The 22,718-nt window shown below is 38.9% G+C and overlaps 1 protein-coding gene across 1 annotated transcript in view; it reads left to right on the forward strand.

Moving 5' to 3' along the window:
• LOC121858799 (RNA 3'-terminal phosphate cyclase-like) overlaps positions 1-22,718 on the forward strand; it is a gene marked incomplete at its 3' end in the record, with an annotated part of 36,307 nt that overhangs the window by 11,792 nt on the left and 1,797 nt on the right. The window contains 4 exon segments of the mRNA XM_042355437.1: positions 2,354-2,498; positions 8,180-8,307; positions 13,522-13,675; positions 20,326-20,430. Of these exon segments, the coding sequence (XP_042211371.1) occupies positions 2,354-2,498; positions 8,180-8,307; positions 13,522-13,675; positions 20,326-20,430 (532 nt within the window).

Consider the following 22,718-nt stretch of genomic DNA (forward strand, 5'->3'; position numbering starts at 1 on the left):
AAACAATATTTAACCCAATGCACCACACATCTCTTCCTTCACTTGTCAGTCTACCCACATGCCGCCACATGGCCAACCCGCGCATTGCAGCCCTGTGTCTGGTTCTTTGTCAATCGTAAACCCTCCAGTGCATGGCTCCACTATTATCAGCCGGCATCGTACATTCTACTTATTATCAGTGTTTTTTTTCTTATATAGTGAGAGGACAGCACTAACATTTAGATTGAACTCTGTTATGGTGACTGTGAAGTGATATTTTCTGTTTTTGTGATCGTAAGTTGTGTCGACTCTGTTGTTTTGAAAATGTGAGCAGTGTCGGCCGTTAGTGTTTTTGTTATCATCGTTCGCTCTGTTTTTGTGACAAGTGCTTTTGCTCTCATTTTGTGACTGAAGTGAGCAGTATAACTTTGAAAATGTCTGGGAGGGCCAAGGCATCCAAGACAACCATGTCTCTGAGGTGAAGCTTGACATTCTTAAGCAGCATGAGACTCCCTAGAGGCGGTATGGGAGTCAGAGTGATGTCTCCACTCCACCTACAAGAGTCCCCTTAGCCTCGAAGGAGACATGTGATGATGACCAGATTTATACAATATGATGTGTTGAGTGTTGTTTACTGTTTTGTACTGACAGTAGTATTGTAGGAAATTTTTGGTTGGTGTTACATGTGTGTTTTGGGACTGGCTGGGAACGCATCCCATTGAACCCCATGTTATAATGCTCCCTGTTTACAATTTTTCGCCTAGCAATGGGTTTTTCAGGAACGTAACCCCATCGTATCTCGGGAGTTACCTGACTTTATCATGTAACACCATTTTGGGGTGACCATGAGTATGTACTCTCAGGACTTTTTTTTAGGATTTTCCAAGCAAATCTATAGGGCCTGGCACCTTGTGATAATCTAAAGATTGTCCACTTCCTTTTGACAACTGTCATTCATAATGAGAAATTGAAGGTCATAGTTTTCCTTATGCCGGGGCCTACGACATGGGAATGTGATGAGTTTTGATGTCACTCAACTCAACTCTTTCTCCTGCACAGATTACTCTTTGATTTACAATGTTGAACATCAGATTCTCCAGTCATCAATCTCCTTGAGGAAAGATGTGTCTGTCCAACTTCTCATCTGTTTAGAAAAATGATAACCAGTATGACATGTTAGCATTTAATAATGGCTGATAATATTTTCTCAGTTTCTTGTTATCAGCTGTTTTGCTGAAATTCTCACACACACACACACACACACACACACACACACACACATCCTGAGTTAATTATTTTATTTTCAAGTCAGATTACATATTGTATTTTTTTTAAGGTGTTACATTAATCATGATGAACCATACACCTTAAGAGGCTAATCATAAGAGAATATAATGCTGAATCAATACATAAACCTGACAAATGTATTTCTTAAAATATGTACTGTACAGTTGTACCCCGCTTTACGAGGTTTCACTTAACGCGATTTCTCATATACGCGGTGCCTCTCCAGAACCGAACTTTCACTTAACGCGGTTCATCTACCCATATACGCGCAGAGTGTCCGGCTCGAGACGCTATTTTTAGATTTGCGCCACCCGCTCCCGCCTGCCGCCTGCCTCACCTCTCCCTCCTCCTCCCTCCCTCCCCTCCGCCTCCATCCCCGTATGCCGACCCATCTCTTCTACTAATGTAAGTGTTACACCTAACTTTTAGTTTTCCTAACCTAACCTTTATTTTTCCTAACTTAACCTTTATTTTTCCTAACCTAACCTCTTGTATATTACTTGTTTGTTCATACCATCATAAAGTTAAGATAAAATTTTTACTACAACATAGTTGTGTGTCGTCAAAAAGTGGAGTTTGGGGGTCGGGCCAGTCTCTATTGGAATTAATCCCATATGTTCTGTTGTTCACTTAACGAGGTACCCTGTGGGTCCAATTGACCGCGTAAAGCGGGGTACATCTGTACAGTGTACAGTACAGTACTTAGATAGTTTTAACCCATTTCTTAAAGCCCTCTAGTATCCTCGTTAAAGATACTATGTACTCAACAAAAAAGTTTTTGTAAATAAGTGTTGGTAGTGAGTTGCAGCAAACTGATACTATACATGTGAGACTGAGAGTATGAGATAGTGAGACACATGCTGCATGACACCCACACACAGACGATCAACTGCATGTATGAACACAAACCGTCTGGACTGATGCTGGATTTTCCAGACTTTTAAAAATATTTTTGGCGAATAGAGGAGTGGTCCAGACCACCTCAGAGAGTCCTTAAAAAGTGAATTCCAATTTATCAAGATTTTACTGGATTTGAAAACCAGTATTTATTGAAGATAAATAATTATTTTCAACACATCTATTTCAGAGGCTTCTATCCAATGGGAAAGGGTGAAGTAACCTTAAAAGTAAAACCCTCTGTGGAAGGCCTGTATGCAGCTGATTTTACGGACTTTGGAGAACTGGTATATGTTTATGGAACAGCATATGTTTCTGGGGTTCTCCCTATCAAGGTACGGTATTTTATTATGTATCCTCAATAAACTTTTTATATGTGTATTTTGAAGAGAGCAAAAAAGGTTATATAATTGAATAGGTCATACTCTGTGGGTGGGTGTCTGGGTATCCATAAATGTGTCTGGATTGATCTGGTATTATCTAATTCAAATGCTTTAAATAAATTTTAATTGCAGTAAGAAATTGTTATTTAACTAAAAAAATTAACTTCAACAGTATAGTATTATCTAAGCCATTGTATAGGGCCCTATGATAGTTGTACTAACTCAGCATGACTGCCACCTTGTTATGCTCCCTGAGTACCTGAGTAGAATAGCAATACGACTACATAGCTTTCTCTCCTACCATACTCTAGTCCAGGGGTGGACAGTTATTTTGACTGACTGGCCACTTCATTAATGGTGGTATACTTTGCAGGCTACATAATATAGATACAAGCACATAATACTGTATTTGCACAAAGTAAAGCTTTGAACAGTACAGTATTTGTAAATACGGTATAGGATATAAAGAAAATATTAAGTAACATCTGTTTATATAAATTTTTGGTAATGATTAATTGATTGTGGTACTTACATCCCTGGCAACGCAACAGCATAGGTCTTATGTCGCCAAATTAAAAAGCTAAAATCAAATAATGCAAGGTAAAAAAACATAAGTAACATAGAACTTTCGTAAAAACATTTAAACGTGAATAGATAAACCTCAAAGCTTGTGTAGCAGGCCAGATTCCTCCACAAAGGAGAAGACGTTGCCTCCCACAAAACCCACTCCCCCCTCCAGCACCAAAGAGAGATGGTAAGACCCGTCTCCCCCTGGGCACTGGGATAGGTGCTTACTACGAAGATCTCTGAGAATGGGGCACTCCACCAGGAGGTGTCGAACATTCAATGGGACCAGGCAGTTATCACAATGGGGAGAGGGTGCCCTCTCCATTAAAAAATTCCGAGTCGGGCATGTGGCTAATACAGAGGTGGGCCAAAGCAGTCTCCTGGTTGTGCGACAGTCGCTAGTATTCCCAGGCACCTGGATTGCCAACTTAGGTAGATGGCAGCTCTTATTACTGGCTTCATATCAGAGGCAGGTACAGGGGAATGATGTGCCACAGAGCGAGAAATATCTGCTTTTACTCCAGCACCAGCACGTTCATTCCTATTCTTCCCCACATGGGCTGGAACCCAGCCAAAACTGACTTTCCAGCCCCGACGTTGGATGAAATACAGCCACTGTAAAATATCTAGAACTAAGGGATGGGGCGATGAGACACTAGCTAAGGCCTGGAGAGCACTATGAGAATCGCTGAAAATAGTAAAATCGCTATGAGGTTGGGTAAAATTTTCTTGAGGGCAAGTAAAATACCCAACAGCTCTGCCATAAAAATAAATGCCATATTAGTAAGACTACCATCCTGACAGACTTCAGGAAAGACTACCCCAAAACCCATCCTTGCATCTGACTTAGAGTGGTTGGTGTAAACAGGGATAGTCGTCCTGTGAGAGGAGGCATGCTCTCACAAAGAGAATGAATGACACAGGGAGGGAGTATGTCCTTCCTTTCGTTAAAATACCGACAAACTTGAACTTCAGGGAGAATCCACGGAACTTCACTTGGGAACTGCATGGGGCATATCTGAACAGGAGGAAGACAAAGAATACTCACAACCTCCCTTACCCTGAAGCTGAAAGGTCATGGGAGGCTTGGATGCTGAATGTAGTGTGAGGACTTAATCTCGCCAACTATGGTCAACTACACAAGTGTTGGTTACAGACTGTGGAAGGCGGTGGAAGCTAAACCAACACTGGGCCTGGAGATATAGACGTGGAAGATCGAAGGGTGGCTCATCAGCATAACTAGTAGAATTGGGATGGCTGAAGACCTGAAGGCACCAGTCGCCAGGTGTACCCCGGCGTGGTGAATAGAGTTCAGTGTATTGAGTCTAGTTTCAGTGGCTGAGGAGTACACCTCACACCCATAATCCATTTTGGGTCTAGCTAGCAAGCAAATTGCAGAATTCCTCGGTCAGCACCCCACGATGTGTGCCCCAAGACTCTCAATAACTTGAGAGCATGCTAGCAAGACTCTCTGAGGTAACAAACATGTGGTTGCCATGTACATATTCTGATTGTCGAAGATAATGCCCAGGAAACGGGTCTCTGTGACACATCACACACGACGACCATAGGGCTGAGATCGGGATCTGGGTGAACACCTTTAAGACAGCAGAAATGTATGGTTATGGTCTTCAAGGGAAAAAGCCGAAACCATGCTCTGTGGTTCAACGTGAAACCTTGTCTAGTGCAAGTTGCATGCAACGTTCAGCCACTTACATGTGGGAAGCTGCGTACAGCATGCCCGGATAATTCGCAGATTTTTATTTCACGGTCCTCTATTATTCGTGGATGACACCCTGGATGTACACTCATGCGCCATAGTTTCGATGTACCCTCTACCCCTACTCCTGGCTCGAGGAAAGTCTTAGTCAGGGCTGTAAACCGAACGGTCCCTCTTGTATAATGGTATTAAGTACACTATAGTGATGGTAAATATAGTGTTGTGAAGTCACTAAAAAAAAAGTATCGTGCATATATTCTCTCAAATATTACATCATGAACTGCTATTCGAAAAATACAGCGAAGCTTCGAGCTACCACAATGCACCACTGAACGATGGGGGGGGGGGGTCGGTGAGTGTACCCAAGAATGTCTGCGGGTAGTTTTAATGTTGGCGGTATTTTCGCGGCAGGTATGGGTAGGCACGAAATTTTGTGGCATCTCTTGTGATACAAGCATAATTTATAATATTGAAGTGGGGCGGAGAAGGTTATACTACAGGGCATTTCAACATGTGCAAAGAGGTAAGATTGGCTGGGAGTGAATGCACTGGCTGAGTAAGAGTTGTTGATAATTTTTACAATGGTTAGGACTGGGCTGTTTTTATAGTGTGTGTGTGTGTGTGTGTGTGTGTGTGTGCGTGTGTGTGTGCGTGCGTGTGTGCGTGCGTGTGTGCCAGATACAGGAAAAACGAAGAGAAAAGCGTCGTGACTTATACATGGCCTTCATTTACCTTACTAAGGCCTCCTATTTTGTCAACAGGGAAGCCCTCTGGCGGACCCTCAGTCGTTTTGGCTGCCTACTAATATTCATTGCCACTGTAGGACACTGCCGTTCATGCCATCATGGAGTTGCCTCATCCAAACGGGGGTAAAACAAGGATTTGTACCGGCATCAACGCTCTCTTCCATTTTCTTGGCTGCCTTCCTTACTAGTGCCAGTGCCAATTTAGCTGGTGGGGTGGACATCCAGTACCAGATTAAGGAACTTCTCAATATAAGATGACTCCAGGCAGGAACAAAGGTGTTGGCAGCTTTCATCATTGAACTTCAGTATACAGATGATCTCACCCTCATCGCTCACACTGAACGCGACCTACAGGAGATCCTGAACACTACGCAGATGTGTTATATACAGACATGAGCCTTGAGGTGGATATACGTAATATTTGGATTTTCTTTTCGCCTGCCCCTGGCTCAGTCACACCTCCACCATCCATCCAGCTTAACGGTACTATCCTCTCTAATGTTACCCATTTTTAGCATCTCGGCTCCTACCTGTCCACCACCGCGGACATCGATGAAGAGATTCAACATCAAATCAGATGTGCATCTCAAGACTTTGGCAGACTCCGTACCCGTGTCTTCAGCTATAGGGAGCTGGAACTATCTACAAAGTTACACATATATCGAGCAGTGGTCCTCCCCACCCTGCTATATGGCAGCAAGACATGGGTCACATACAGGAGGCACCTCAAGGCGCTTGAAAACTTTCACCAACGTAGTCTATGTTTCATCCTCCGAGTTCGCTGGGAAGACGAGAACAAATACCAGTATTCTTGCTGACACCAACTGTAGGAACATCGAGGCTACCATTATCCATGAACAACTACATTGGACTGGCTATGTTACCTGCATGGATGACATTAGACTGCCAAAGGAGCTACTTTACAGTTACCTAACAAATAGTAAACTTAATGCTGACAGGCGATGGGAAAGGTATGAGATAAGTCTCAAGACAAACCAGAAAAAGTGCCAAACCAACCCCCTCACCTGGGAAACGATCACTCCACACCACAACGCTTAGAGAAGCTCCACACGAGAAGGTGTCAATACTTTCGAGTTAGCCTGACTGCACGTTGAGGCAGACAAGTGCTAGCACCGGAAAGATGCTGCCGCTGTCCCTCCTGCACTAGATGTAGCCCTCCACACGTGAAACATCTGTGGATGATCCTGCCGGTCCCGTATTGTCCTCTCGAGTCACCTTAGAGCTCACCAACGAAGGTGACATCCTTAATAACTCATACTATCATTGTATCATAGCTGGATGATTATCATACTCTATTCTGAGTGACAGCAAAGTAATAAGCAGTAATAGTAGTAGTGTGTGCGTACGTGCGTTTCGTAATGTTACATGGGAGGGAGTGAGGCTGATGAGTCAGCCACGTAGTACAATTCACTGCCTTCACATACGTTCACCCCCCCCCCCCCTACACGCACACACACCTATGCTCTTCATTTTTCTTATTTGTAGTTTTATATTATATTTTGTTTATTTCTAAGTCACATTAGAGTACAGTGACATCCCCGTTGGTTCAGTCTCTGCACACCTGTTGACTCGTAAAAATGAGTATAAAGATTTTTAGTCTTTTCTTGAATCACGTTGCTGTCGATCGGAACATTTTTGCAGTGCTGGTCCTCAGTCCAAATGTTCAGTGCTTTCTCAGTTTTCACTATGTTCTTGTCACGAACAACCTGTGCCACTTTAGCACTTACAGGAGCACTCGCTTGAACAGAATCACGAATTGCTTTTTCATTCTTTCTTATATACCGCACTGTGGATTCGTTCACACCAAACAACCGACCAACCTCGGCAGCACTCATCCCCTTTATTAACTTGTCTAATAATTCAATTTTCTTTGCCAGGGTCATCACTGTTTTTTGCCTTTTATGTTTCACTCCAGTAGCATCACTAGCACTGACACTAGGCAATCTTTTTGGGGCCATTTTCACAAAGAAACATGAAAGTTTTGAGAGTATGACACGGGTTGCAAGGTCACGGGTACTGGGTGAGGGCAAACAGAGCGAGATGAGACGCCACGGGCGTGTGGGGTGACTCACTGCGCTGAGGGAGAAAAGGCTTGCATGCTAGCCACCTGAGCCACCAGCTGCTCACCGCGAATCGTTGAAATTGCGAATCGTAAACCTGCAAATGGGAAGGGTCTACTGTATTATTTTAAGAAAACCATGGTTACAGGAGGAAAATACACACAAAAGTTTTTCCTAAATGCTCCCTGTGGAAATGGAGGGTGAGTCTTATATGCCGTAAAATGTGGTACATTTAAAAGAAAGTATATATACAGTATATGCACAGTTACTGTAAATGGATTATTTTATGTGACAGCCAAAGCATGACCAGATGCAAAAACACCAAAATTAGGAAATTGTCAAATAATGTCCAAATATTTCAAACTCAATTAATTCAGATTTTTTAATAATTTGAGTGACCCAGAGCCCCTTTTTGTTTAATTAACTAGGGTATAGTGTACTGTTAAGATGAGAATTATGATTCTTGCATTCATGATACTGTATTGGCAGGTTTTACTACATATTTTTTTCTTTTTTTAGGTAGCTCACAAGATGGCAGATGCTGCTCAGCAACTATTACTGGAGAAGTTGCCCAAAAATGTTGAAATTTATATTGACCGAATCAAAGAGCATGCAGAGAGAGGCATGGGAAATGGTTCAGGCATTGTGTAAGTGAAGAGAACATGAAGTAGATTTATAAATAGACAAAACAACCATTTATTGTTGGGTATCCCTATTAAAGACAGACTAAAAATTTACTTTATAGCCAGAACAGACGATAATATTGCATATACAGTAATATGAATTACAGTACAGTATTTTCATGTTTTATTGAGGATGTAATCTATTTTACTGCCAAAACAAGAGATTAATTTCTGTAAAATATGGTAATACTGTACTGTCATTATTGATAGTACAGTTGCAGAAATGTGTTCCTATCCCCTCTGTGGTATCCCTTGTCTCCAAACGACCAACCTATATGACCTATAGCAAACACGACCAATACCCATCCATTCATAAACAGTGATACTACGACTGCAATGTTGCTGTTTGGAGACACGGGTTACCACAGGGGGCGTAAAAACACATTTTCGCAAATTGTACCATATGCAGTATACCTAACCTACCCTATCTCACCCTTCCTCAACTCAGAGGACAGGTCAGGTGACCTGATTCATTGTTCTATGTCTTTTTCTCTTGATTTTGTTCTGTTAGTTAGCTGAAAAGGGTCTTAGTATACCAGTAACAAAATTTCATCTTTAATATCTCCAATGTGGGTTTTTACTTCATTTACCAGTGTAACCATTACACTTTTGCTATATCATCAACATATTATGACTTCACTTCCCAATGTAAGTGTTACATTTATTTATTACTGTATTATTCACTTTATCATTACTTTAAAATACTGCACTGTACAGTATACAGTACAGTATTTTCTTTATTTCTAAGCCACATTACAGTATTGTAATGATGTGCACTTGAAGCACAGAATCCCCAATTTTTTCGACTTTCCTCCTGAATTTTTCCCAGTGAGTCGAAGATTGTTAAACCAAAAATTGACGATCATTAAACAACAAAGGGTGTTAAAAAATTTTAAATCGCTAAACCGAAATATCACTAAGTCAACAATCACTAAATGAAAGATACCTGTATTGTTTAGTGAAGGAACAAGCAACTTAATTTGGCTTTGATGAGTGTTATCTGTGGCCATGGATCTAAACCCCCTATTTATTGTAAGTTTTTAGTTTTACCAACCACAGATTTACCAACCACGAGGTTTTTCAGGAACCTAAACCCTGCAGTTGGCCAGGGATTACTGTAGTATATTTTGTTTATTTACAATACGGTATATTGTATGTGTACAGTGGTTCTTGCATAAATAAATGCAGCTCTATGTCTGTTTGTTCAAGAAGAATAGTTTAGACTTTCAGAAAACTTTCTCCAGCACCTATAAACATACCTGGGATGTGTTATAATGTTTATCCATGAGGGATGTGTAGTTTAGACTCTTGGAAAAATTACAAGATGATAAATTTGTCTCAGTAGCTACCTGGAAATCTCTCATTCCCAGAAGAGCTCTGCACCAATTATTCTGGCTAATGGGGATATTGCTGTTAGGTTTTGTAAATTTATAGTAGCACATATAGTGAATATGGTTCTGTTCTTTATGTAGTAATACAGTATAAAGAAAGATTCTATGGGTACAGTAGACAAGCCCAGGTTAAAGAAGCTAACCGGTAAAGTTAGCTCAATACAAACATATGTTGGGTATCTATCATTGACCGTAAATGACCCACGGAAATGCCTAAATTTTAACCCTTCAAAAATAATATTCATATGCAGTATAGTTTGACCCCTACTTTTTGCATAATATTTTATCATAAAAACTCGAATTGTACAGTACAGTCTCTCCTCAACTTGCGACGGAATTCCGGACCGGCGACCAGGTCGTAAGTCGAATTGGTTGTAAGTCGAAAATGCGAAAATAATACATTGAAATTCTAAAATGAAATATGGTACAGTAATAGTAATCAATCACAAACCAAGATAATGAAAAATTAATAAAGTGTTACTGTGCACTTACCTTTAATGTAGTCAGCTGAATGCACACGGGGCCTCAATAATTTTTTAATTAAACATGGAGACTACATTAATTGGATGAAGCAGAGGAGGAGACAGGGCTGAGTGGGTCATCAATTTCGCTTTCTCCAGACAGGCTAACATACTTGCTTTTTGAAGGTATTGGATCATCTTTAGGGAGTGAAGAGGCAGCAGTGGTGGGGCGTGAGGAGACAGCAGTGGGGTACTTTTTAAAATATATGTCCAATTTAGACTGCACAGTTTGCCTTTTCTTTTCATTGTAAATCTCCCTGTAGCAAGCAAGTGCATTTTGATCCATTCCTTCAAACATTTGCATCCCCTTATTAATAGTAGCAATTGCCTCTGCCTTGTCCTTCAAAGTTGTTGATATCATTGAGTGAGAGAAGCCAAGGTCGCGTGAAATGGTTGATACCGTTTTTTCCACTTTCATATTGCATTATTATTTTCATTTTCATCTCAAAAGTAATTGACTGTCTCCCTTTCTTATCAGCACCACGAGAACTCTCACTTTTACGCTTGCCAGCCATTTTAAAAGGAATTAGAAACAAAAAAATTTTCAGTACACAGCTTGATCACTAACAACAACGACGGCCAAACACCAACTGAGCAGGCTACGGCATGGAGGTGGCCCAGCCCACGCTGTCGTACGGGATGGAAACGCTTCGGTACTGGAAAATACGTAGTTTGAAAAATATTTTATACGACTACGGCGGTCGTATATCCGGGTTGTTGTAAGTCGAGTAGGTCGTAAGTCGAGGAGTACCTGTATATGGTAAATCACATATTATAGCCAGATCAGCAGACAGAATTTAATGGCCACAGGTCATCATCAAGTAACCTGCGAGTTTCTCCTTTCGGATATACTGGGGTGTACACAGAACTTGCTGTGGGGGCAAGGGATTATCAGTTCCCCAAGTCTGATGATATGCACAAAGCAAGAATGATGTAGATGAGCATGTTATCTTCCTCATATATACAAATTGTAGAATTTCCATCTACTGTACAGTGGTCGTTGCTTATTCTAGCCACTTCAACATCTAAACCCCATGGGTACGATGGATCTCTGTGCTGAATAAAATTTTGGGCGATAGCCAAATAAGATATTAAAAGTAGTGTTCATTAATGAAGGGCTTAATAGCATTTTGAGATGCTGTCCTTTGATATTAAATAAGACGGTGGGTGAATCACAAACCCAGGAGAGCCAGCAAAAGAAAATGTCACCCTGTGAAAGAAATACTGGAGTACAAAAAATCATGTGGATTATGTAGTATACATTGGGGCCCCTAAATGTGACCAATCTGGAAATTTGATCTGGAAAATGGCACTTAGAGATGTAATTATCTCAAATATTAAGAAAGATGAGCAAAATGAAAACCAAAGGTGAAAAAAAAATTAATAGGAAAAGTGCTGTTCCTCCACCCACTTTTTTGTTCTGTAAGTAAGTTTTGTTCAATACAGGGTAGTAATATCTCCATTAGCAGGAATCCCTTAAATCTGGAACGCGCCAATAGCATGAATTAAATTTTCCGAGGGGCACATTTTCCAGAAAATTCCGAGAAAATTTTCCCGATACCCAGAAAATTCTGGGGATGGGGGAGTTTTTTTTTTCTGGGTTTGAGAGATGATGTAATGGACAATTTCTGGAACTTCCAAGAACATTTTTCTGTTACCCAGAAATTTTGTGGATGAAGGTTTTTTTCTGGCTTTGAGAGAGTTGTCTTGTTATCCAGAAATCTCTCATTCCATGAAGTGCTCTGCAAAATAATTGCTCCAGCTATTTGAGGTATCTCTGTAATATAATTTTCATAAGGTGGCTAGTTTACCCAGGGTACTGTCCATAAACATTACCATCTTGGTTTTAGCCTGTGTAAAGTTAGTCTTCACTGTGTAAAATGCAGGGTGAGTTTTGCAGTCATTCTTTACACTAGCATTTTAATATACAATAGTAAGCCCATAACTACAGGTAAAATCCCTCTAATCTGGCACACTCAGAACATGTTTGGTGCCGGATGGTAGAAACTTCTAAATCATAGAATATCCGCTAAAATCTGGTGAAAAAAATTCTCAACTTTTTTGTTACATGAGATATAAATACTTTACAGTACAAGTAATAAGAAAGTTAAACAGGTAAAGTATAGCTATAAATTGAAGATGCATTCCTGGTAAAAAAAATTATTTCCTATTTCCCCTAAAAAGAAACAGTAATGTACAGAATAGAGTGAATAATACAGTACAGTAATATTCTGCCCACATTGAAAGCAAACCTGCCAACAAGTTAGATAGATAAAGTATAAGAAATGCAGTACAGTGATCCCTCAGTTAACGAACGCCTCGGTTAACGAAATTTCAGTTAACGAATTACCTTCCATAAGAATCTTCAATTCGGTTAACGAAAAAATTTCGGCTAACGAATTCCTTACGAATTCCTCTCAGCATGTTTTCGCTTGCTCACCAGCTGGAATATTAGTCCGCCAATACAGTAATCGGTTTTAGGGCTTAAATTCGTTCCCATTTGAGTAAATATCAAAAAGGTTGTACTATTCAATAATTTTCCAAGTTTTATATTAAAATTTTTAGTAATTTTAACAATTATTTAACATAATTGAAGTACAAGAAACTAGTTTTTAGTGCACCAAACAGCCACTTGACTCACCCAGCAGGTGTCAGTTTGTGTGTGCTCAGTGGAGGTAACATCTTGCTTGAGACTCTTGAACATAAACTATTTTTACAGTACAATTATCGGTCATTCTGAAATTTATTTTACATATTGACAATATATAGTGCAGTGCAGTGTTGATTTAAAGAAAATTATCTTGAATTACAGCTAGTGAACTTAAAATTTTATAGGTGAAATGAAGGCATGAAGCATGGGGTGATTTCTCTTCCACCCCCACTTCCTTCTCTTCTCCCTTCTCCTCCATCCCCACTTCTAATTCCCATCATCATCATCAACCAGGAGCCTTCTACGTACACACCTCAAAGTAAGTGTACTTTACTGCATTTATTTTTACTTTGTATGTAATTTTCGGTGAGCTGGAACCAATTAACCAAAATCCCATCGAAACAAAGGTTTCGGTTAACAAAATTTTCGGTTAACGAACGACCTTCTGGAACGAATTGTGTTTGTTAACCGAGGGACCACTGCATCTTGAATGTACGAGGTAGGAAGTGGTGGTGTTAGGAGGTATGAGAGAATGTCATTGCTGAAATTGACTCATAATGAGAGTTGAATAAGTACATCCTAACCATTTGATAACATTTTACAATAAATTTTCCAGGCTGTGGGCAGAAACTACCACAGGTTGTGTTCTGGGTGGGGCTGCCCTTGGCAAGAGAGGGAGAGGCGCCGAAGAGGACGGACTTACGGCAGCGAATGAAATTTTGCATAGTGTGGAAAGACGTGCCTGTGTGGATAAATATGCACAAGATCAGGTCAGTTTCATTGGAAAACATTTAAAATTTATTTGAATTTATTAATCTTGGATGTCCTATCATTCTTGTTAGTGCCCTTATATACAGTACAGTACTTTTTTTTCTAAGAGTATGTTTTTTTTTGTTGCTGTTATTATTAATTATGATAGTTATCAAGTAAAAGAGTTGCTGTATTTGGAAAATGAATGAATATACTAGAGATAAAAGTTGCAGAAAAGGTGAGAAAATTTGAAGAGTTCCAAGATGGGTGTGCTACCTGAAAATGAAAAGTTTACGAGTGTCTAAACTAGACCTTTTGCACAGACGCACACTAGCCTACTTCCCCAGAATGTTTTTGGGTGCTGGAGATGTTTTCTTTGAGTCTAAACTCCTGTTCTGGAATCTGTAAATACAGTTCTAATTTAGTTAGAAACTTCATTTGTTTATTATAATAATCCAGAATAGTTTATCTAAAAGTTTTGTTCAATAAATATATTTAAAGATTAAAAATCTATAGGATAGGGGCATGAATGAAGCTGTGTGTTACAGCAAAGACTGTTAATTTCCACTCCCATGGAGTTGTGGGGGATTAGTGGGTCTCATGTAACTGACCTGACCTGATGCAATGTCAAGTGGAGGTAGGATGGGGGATTAATGGTCTCATATTACTGACCTGATGGAATGTCAGGTTACCCTTTCTTGGGTGGAGGATTAGTGGGTCTCATGACCTGAAGATGTCTTGAATAAACACAAAACCTAAAGTAATTTTAGAGAGATTGTGGTAAGTACAGATATAAGTATAAATGAGCAAAGTTGTATCCCTTCAACATTACGTTACATAACATTTTAAAATATGGAGTGAGAAAGCAGAAAGGTGGGGGTAAATAGGTGGAGTGGAAATGAGTGTTGCCAAGTGCTCCTCAGCAGCTGATATTTAACTCGCTACCACCTAGTCACACACACGCAGATGTGTCTTAATTCCCTTGCTGGGAATGTGTGAGTGGTGTTGGAATGTGTTTGGTTGTTGGAGAGGGTGTTTGTGTGTGATGTAGGGTGTATGTGTGGGTGGTTTTGGTGTGTGTGTTGACGGAAGCGAACTTTTTGGGGGTGTAGGGTCGCGTGGTCAGTCCCCGTCCCCCCCTTCCTCATTCAAGCATGGCTAATTGTGATAGGGAGATGAATTTGATACCATAACGATCCTTAATAAATTCTCTATGAAAATTTTCCAATAAGATATCCTTAAACGAAATATTTTTCTATGATGTAGTGATGGGAATTCCATTCTGTTATAAAAAAAAAATGTAAGAAATATTGATACTGTAGTCAGTAAAATCAGTTCTAATTTCGTTAAACACACAATTTTTTTTTATAAAAATAATCGTGAATACTTTTTCTGAAAGTTTGGTTAAATAAATATATTAAAAAAACCAAAAGCTCTACTGTATATGATATGACGTGAATAGAGCTGTGTTACTTTTATCCTCTTCACTACTGATCGGCTTGTTAGTCTCTTGGGCGATCGGTCACATCTCTGTTACGCATCGCTGGCAAGTGTTCTTGTGTACTGTATATATTGTACTCCAACAGATGCTGTCATCTTCAGCCTAGAATAGGCAGACACTTCACTCAATCGACTGTAATACATAACTAATCATGTCTTAACACTTGTGATTAAGGTTGGGTGGTAGATTATTGAGTCACATTACTAACTTGACCTGATGCAGTGTCAGGTCACCCATTGTTGGGTGGGGGATAGTGGGTCTTATGACCTGAAGATGTCTTGAATGACATTTTTTACCTATGAGGAATATACAGTAGTAAGCAGCTACCAAACAGGGAGGTACTACCACCTGGGAAGATATTGGAAGCATAATGTATTGTCTTGTATTGTCTGATGGTAGAATCTGCTGTCATATGGCATCACAAAAATTGTGACCAAGTCCCAGGTTGCTGATCTGACTTTCTGCCTCATTTACACACAATTGCAGGGTCTCAATTGTTTCTCTACCATTGACAACACAACATACATATAGTACAGTCAACCCTCACTTTACGCGGTCCCACATTCCGCGTTTCCACGTTTACACGGTACCCTGCCAGAACCTGGGGCGGTGCGTGTACCCCTTTACGCGGGTGAAGTATATTTTTTTTATTTAGCTCATAAAATTCATACAAATTATCCGGCCAGAATATAATTTACATTGCTGGAATTCTTACAATTTAATGATTATTTTGAATATAAGCATCATAGATTTTGCATTAGACATGCAAATTTTAGATCTGATGCAAGTATTTTGTTTACTCAGAGCAAATATGCTATCTTTTGTGCAAAATATATGATATGTATATTCAAAATATTCCTGGTCTTGTAAGGAATCCAGCACTGTCAATTATATTATCCTAGTTTTAGTTTGAGGTATTATTTATTACTAAAAGTTAAAATCTAGTTTTTTCACCCAACATTTCTCTGGTAGGGAAGGTGGGGGGTGGGGGGGGAGGGTTGGGACCAACCGACCATCTGGCGCTGTTGGAAGAGTGGGGGAGGCAAGGTGGGGTACTTTGATTGACAGATAGTGTCGTGAAGAATATTTTTTTTTTTTTATTAACTGAAGATATTTGTTTTAGCTCATAAAATTCATAAAAATTACCCGGCCAGAATATAATTTACATTGCTGGAATTCTTACAATTTGATGATAATTTTGAATATAAACATCATAGATTTTGCATTAGACATACAAATTTTAGATCTAATGCAAGTATTTTGTTTACTCTGAGTAAATATGTTATCTTTTGTGCAAAATATATGACATTTATATTCAAAATATTCCTGGTCTTACAAGGAATCCAGCAATGTCAATTATATTATCCTAACTTTAGTTTGAGGTATTATTACTATACCTTAAAATCTAGTGGTTTTCCCCAAAAAATTTCTCAGAGAGGGAAGAGCTAGGGAGTGTAGTGTGAGAAGAGGGGGAGGGAGTTGAGTCCATTATTTGAATGGACATTAACTTGGCGACTGTATTTCTCTATTTCTCTTAAGTATTAACTGTGTGCATGTATCATCATAAAATTAAGATGTTATTTTTACTAGAACATAGGTATTGTGTCGGAAAAAATGGAGTTTGGGGGTCAGCCGGTCTCTATTTCAATTAATCCCATATGTTATGTTGTTCACTTTACGCGTTTCTCAATTTCCGCGGTACCCTGTGGGTTGAATTAACTGCGTAAAGTGAGGGTTGACTGTATATTGTTTCTCACTCTTGATCTTTTTTTAATTTTTTGTTTCTTTATGGTTCTTTACTTTTATTATTATTGTTATTATTATTATTATTATTATTATTATTAATAATATTATTTTTATTATTGTTGTTATTATTATTACAGGTTGTACCTCTCTAGTCCGGCATTCTGTGGTCCGGAACGATTTTAGTTTGTCCAATAGGTAGATAGGCAGCTTTTTTTCTTTTTTTTTTTATCTGAATTATTATTATTATTACAGGAGTATTAAATTTTTGCCCCTCAGGCCCCAATGTGGGTCAGTGACCTATGCCCGGGTGGGCTAATCCCCTTAAAAAAAAAAAAAGTCGCGGAAATTAAGGTTTGTTTACATCCGGCAGTTCGGCTGCTCTCTCTCTCTCTCTCTCTCTGCTTGTCTATACAGAGTACAACATTTAACCCTTCAATATATATGAGCAGTAAATAAGTGTTGCTTTCATATTCTTATGTAGAGTAATGACGATATATTTTCACATGTGCGCACTTACATACGAGCAGTCTCACTTTTTTTTTACCATTAATGGTTAGCTACTTATATTGTTCCATTTATTAACATTAAATAACATTACAGGTACTTCAAGCAACCATATTCATTTTTTACATTAATTTTACTACAGCTAAACTCAGGGTCTTATTTTTTTCAGTTTTATATGTAGAACCAATCAGTCACTGGTTTCGTAAGCTTTAACATAAACAATGCCGGCAGCGGTCTCGTCTCCTCTAATATTCCACGTATTATTAATAAATTGTATTGTTAATTTTGCACACACGTACATTAATTCAATAAAAACAAATTCAGAAACATTAATTAAAATATATATGAACAGTAAATAAGTGTTGCTTTCATATTCTTATGTAAAGTAATGACGATATGTTTTCACGTGTGCGCATGCGCACTTACATATGCGATCTCTCTTTTTCTTTACCATTATCGTTAGCTACTTCTATTGTTCCATTTATTAACATTAAATAACATTACTTAAAACAACCATATTAATTTTACTACAGCTACAACCAAGGTCTTATTTTCTTCAGTTTTATATGTAGAACCAGTCAGTCACTGGTTTTGTAATCAACGAAAACAATGCTGTGTCATTTCCTCATGTGTTTTAATTTTCTACGTATTATTAATGAATTGTATTGCTCATTTTGCACACATAAACATTAATTCAATAAAAAAGACATTCAGTAATAAACAATAATGAATCTTTTGTACATAAGAGAAATGACGCTGTTTACACGATTATGCACGTCGTCTGCACGTTGGTTGGCCGTTCAAACCCGTCGAAATTCAAGTTTCCGCCGTCAAAATTTTTATTTATTTTTTTGTGTGTTCCAATAAAATACGTTAAGAATTAAAAACTCGCGAAATTTGAGAAGCTACTATACGACATTTAACCCTTCTATATGTCTTCAAAGAGACCATGACGCAGAGAAAGTGGTGCTAGTGCATTCCAGGCATAAGCACAAGTCACTATCTATCCAGGAAAAGGGTGAATTTCCATGGTCCGGCAATTTCCATGGTCCGGCACCGGTCAGGTCCCGAGGTTGCCGGACTAAAGAGGTACAACCTGTATTACATTTTTGCCTCTCAGGCCCCGATGTGGGTCAGTGACCTGTGCCCGGGTGGGCTAATCCCAGTAAAAAAACAAAAACAGAACTATACTGGATTGTATATGAAGGGTACAGGTATTAATAAGCACAGATTATTACAGTAATGTATCTTTACTAATTAATGAACATGTAATAAACAATATTGTGTCATGAATGAGTCAGTACAGTAGACAAACAATGAGGCGACCCATTGGGGGAGGGGGGTCGCACGGTCACTTTTACCCCACAATGGAACCTTCTCCCTCTGGTTGGGAGGAGGGGGGAGGTGGGTCAGCAGCCAGGAAGGGAGATCAACGCTTTCTTATGAAAGGCAGGGGGTTTCATTTTTTTCCTTATAAAATGCCACTGACTTGACTTAGGAGAATATAACTTGTATTGCTGGAACTCTTGTAAGATAGCAATTAATTTTAGTATAAACATCCCTTATTTTGCTAGACATAATAATTTTAGTACTGTAATTAACTCGGTAGCTTTTATTTTAATTTAACGACATATGACTTAAGCTGTTGCGTCACCAAAGATGTAATTACCACACTAAATCAGTCAATCCTGAACGGCTCAACACTTCCTTCGTCATCACTAGCAGCCTTACCAACAACCTTCCGGTTCACCAAGCAGTGATGGGTTCTAAAATTAAAAAACCAGCTTGCTCTTGTGTGGAAGCCTTGTATCTTGAGGTGCTGTGCAAGGCAAACTGTGGTGTTTTGAATACCCACTCCTCATACCTTGACATCAGATGCACATTCATGCTTGTACCACTTGTATACAACTTGGTTTAAGTCAATAAACTTTGCAGGCTTGATCCTTTTCTGTCCTTTTTTGAGCTACCATGGTCCTCCAAACTTAGTGCTTCCAAATCTTCTCCTGACTTTTTTTATGTCGTAGAATGTTCTGGACTTAACCCAAACTCCTCACACACCATACGTATGGATGCCCCAGCATCCACTTGGTCCAAAACATTCATCTTCTGAAAACTCAGGGGCTTGAGCTTCATGCCTTTCCTATAGCTCCTTGAAGGTGCAGACACCATATCAGTGATGTTTGAAGATTAGAGGACAAAGTGTGGAGAGACAGCCAGCATGCACCCGACTATGACAATAACAAATGCCAGACTGACCGAGCAATTAGTCACTGCTACCCATGCGATTAAATATTCCAAGGTTTTCCTATATTATTTTATATAACTCGGTTTTCCGAGTTATTTTTTTAATGAATTCCGAGAGTATAGCCTTCCTGAATGTATAAAATTGTAAATTATCAAATGCTGAGTTATACAGGTTTTACTGTACAGTAGACCCTTGCCTTTCGCGAGGGATAGGTTCCAAGAAATGGCGTGATTTGGCCAAACCGCGAATAGCAACTTATACTACCTTAGTGCACTACTGTATACTTATACCAAACAACCAACCAGCTGCAACAGCACTCATCCCCTCTTTTTAACTTACCTAATAATAAAACTCCTTATTGGGGTCATCACTGACTTCTGCTTTTCACATTTCACTCCATTAGCATCACTAGCATTGACACTAGGCAGTCTTTTAGGGGCCATTTCACACAGAAACACTAAAGTTTTGAGAGTACAACACGAGATGCTGCGTGGGGTGACTCTTTGTGCTGCAGGAAAAGGCTTGCAAGCTAGCCACCATATTAACCATCAGCTTACTGTGAATCGTCGAAATTGCGAATCGCAAACTCGCGAATGGCAAGGGTCTACTGTACTGTACTATACTGTATATAGAAATAAAGAACATTGTTTTCTAACCATAGTCAATTGAATCAGGTTATCATCTTCATGGCATTGGCAAAGGGTAAATCCAGGATACGCACGGGGCCCCTCACGGACCATACTAAGACTGCAATGTGGGTTGCGAAACTTTTGACCAAGGTAAGTGTCATTATCATCACCATTTCTATGCCCACATGGATTAGCCATGATTACCTGATGGTATGGTGTTCTGATTGTCATTATACATTGACATGTTTAGCTGTAATTTAAGTTACTGTATTCACTAATGGATATTTAATTCCATTATAATTGTGAAATAATTTTCATTTATTTATGCACACATATCAATACGGTGTACTTTATCTTCAGTTCATGTTTATTGCAAAATATGAATATTGACTGGCATCGTACATGAATTATTTTTAATTACAGTATTCATATTACTGTACAGTACTTACCACAGTAAAATGCCAGTAATCCAGGTGCAAATAATAAAAAAACTCTGTAATCTGAATTTCGGAGCCTTGGCTAGCTGACGAACTTTCCAGTTCAGTTTGCTGTCCACTATTATTTACATTTTGTGTTGGCATCATATGCCTTTGAAAATCTTTATTGTTTTGATTAATTTAAGTCACCAGACATTAAGATATGGATGATAAAACACCTAAAAGAAAGCATGTATCATAAATGGTTAATAAAAAAATATGAACAATTATAAAGCAGCTTGAACATGGTAAGTATTAAAGTTAAGGTTCACTGTAAGTTGGCATCTGGTGATTTAATTTTAATTGCCAAATCAATTATGAAGTCTGACTCAAAATAAATAAATTAATTAATAGATCACCAAGACAAGAAACAGATGTTTTCAGGCTTAGGCAGCTTTGTATAATACACGCTGCTAACTGGGACACTTAGTGTAACCCAGACAACCCCCATCTATTATTTAGTCAGGGGTGATTTTTTAACTCAAATGGATAAACCAATCACTCTTCCCTCCCCACAACATCCATTGGCCCTGAAATAGGGAAACAGGGTTGCAGTTGTGCTGCATAGACAGGAGGTCTTTTAGTAGCCATGATGATCAATCATCCTCCCTTGTGTCAAAGCTGTCATTTTTAATTCAGTTCTTGACAAAACACTTCAAGCGCAGATGTCCAAGACCAACTCTTCCCAGGCCCATATACAGTATTCACAACATGAAGCTAAATGTTTAATTCTTTTTGTGATAATGTCAGGGATTAGTTGTGATGGTTAAGTTGTAGCAAAGGAGAGATAGCTTTATTCCTGATGTTTCATCTCGAATGATTTATTAGATCTTATGTATATCATTTCATGAGATTTTTTGACATTGTTTGTGCATCTTTTAGTCTGGACTAGCATGGAGTTTGGGATGGCAAGCCTTGTGCTTGTATCATGGAACCTCAGTAACTCAGTACAGTACCATAATTTACAAATTTTTATCTCTCATTGTGAGGGGTGAGTTTCCTCTCAGTGTAGGGTGATTTTGATATTAGTTATACAGTACTGTAGTCCATTCAGAATCCCGACAACTGATTGGCTGGCACAGTTCAGGGGAATATGGGCAAATTACTGCACAGCACTTTTTTTCATTTCAATTCTATTTATTTAGATTCTTCAATTTATATAATTTGAAACATTGAGTCCTCATCCAGAATAAATTGGTAATTCATTTGAACTAAATAATGGTTGCTTAATCTTGTTGATGATCAAAATGATTGATTGATTCTCTTGGAAAAAAGGGTTATAAGAAAGTGTATCATGGAAATGGTTGAATCTGTCACCTGATGGTCCCTGTGTCATCGTTGTGCTCAAGTCTCATCTCTTAAGATTTGACTGTATCCTGAATGATGCATTCTACAGGATATATTTTACTGTATTTCATATAAAATGGTATGCACATATAAATATAGAATATTATAAACTGCAAAATTTGAAGGCATAGGAAAAAAAGATTGTCAAAATACTATTAGCCCTGTGAAGCATTTCAAATGAATGTACACTGATGTGGGAAGAGAAGAAATGTTTCAATTTCTGTGTATAATTGTAATAATCTCCATTAGCTGGAATCCCTCAAACCCAGAGCTCTCTCATAGCCGGAATTGAAATTTTCTCGGAAAATCATTCCCAAAGCCAGAAAATTCCAGCTTTGAGAAGATTTCCAGAGGGGCACATTTTCTGGAAAGTTCTGAGAAAATTTTTCCAGTATACCCGGAAAATTTCGGGGATGGGTGATATTTTTCCAGGTTTGAGAGATGATGTAATGCGCAATTTCTGGAACTTCCGAGAACATATTTCCGTTACCTGGAAACTTCCAGGTATTGGGGATTTTTTTTTTTTTTTTTTTTTACGGCTTTGAGAGAGTCGTCTCGTTACGCAGAAATCTCTCATTCCCGGAAGTGCTCTGTACCAATTGTTCCGGCTAATGG

Source organism: Homarus americanus, unplaced genomic scaffold, assembly GCF_018991925.1.
Source record: "Homarus americanus isolate GMGI-L3 unplaced genomic scaffold, GMGI_Hamer_2.0 scaffold41807, whole genome shotgun sequence".
Classification (NCBI taxonomy): Eukaryota; Metazoa; Arthropoda; class Malacostraca; order Decapoda; family Nephropidae; genus Homarus; species Homarus americanus.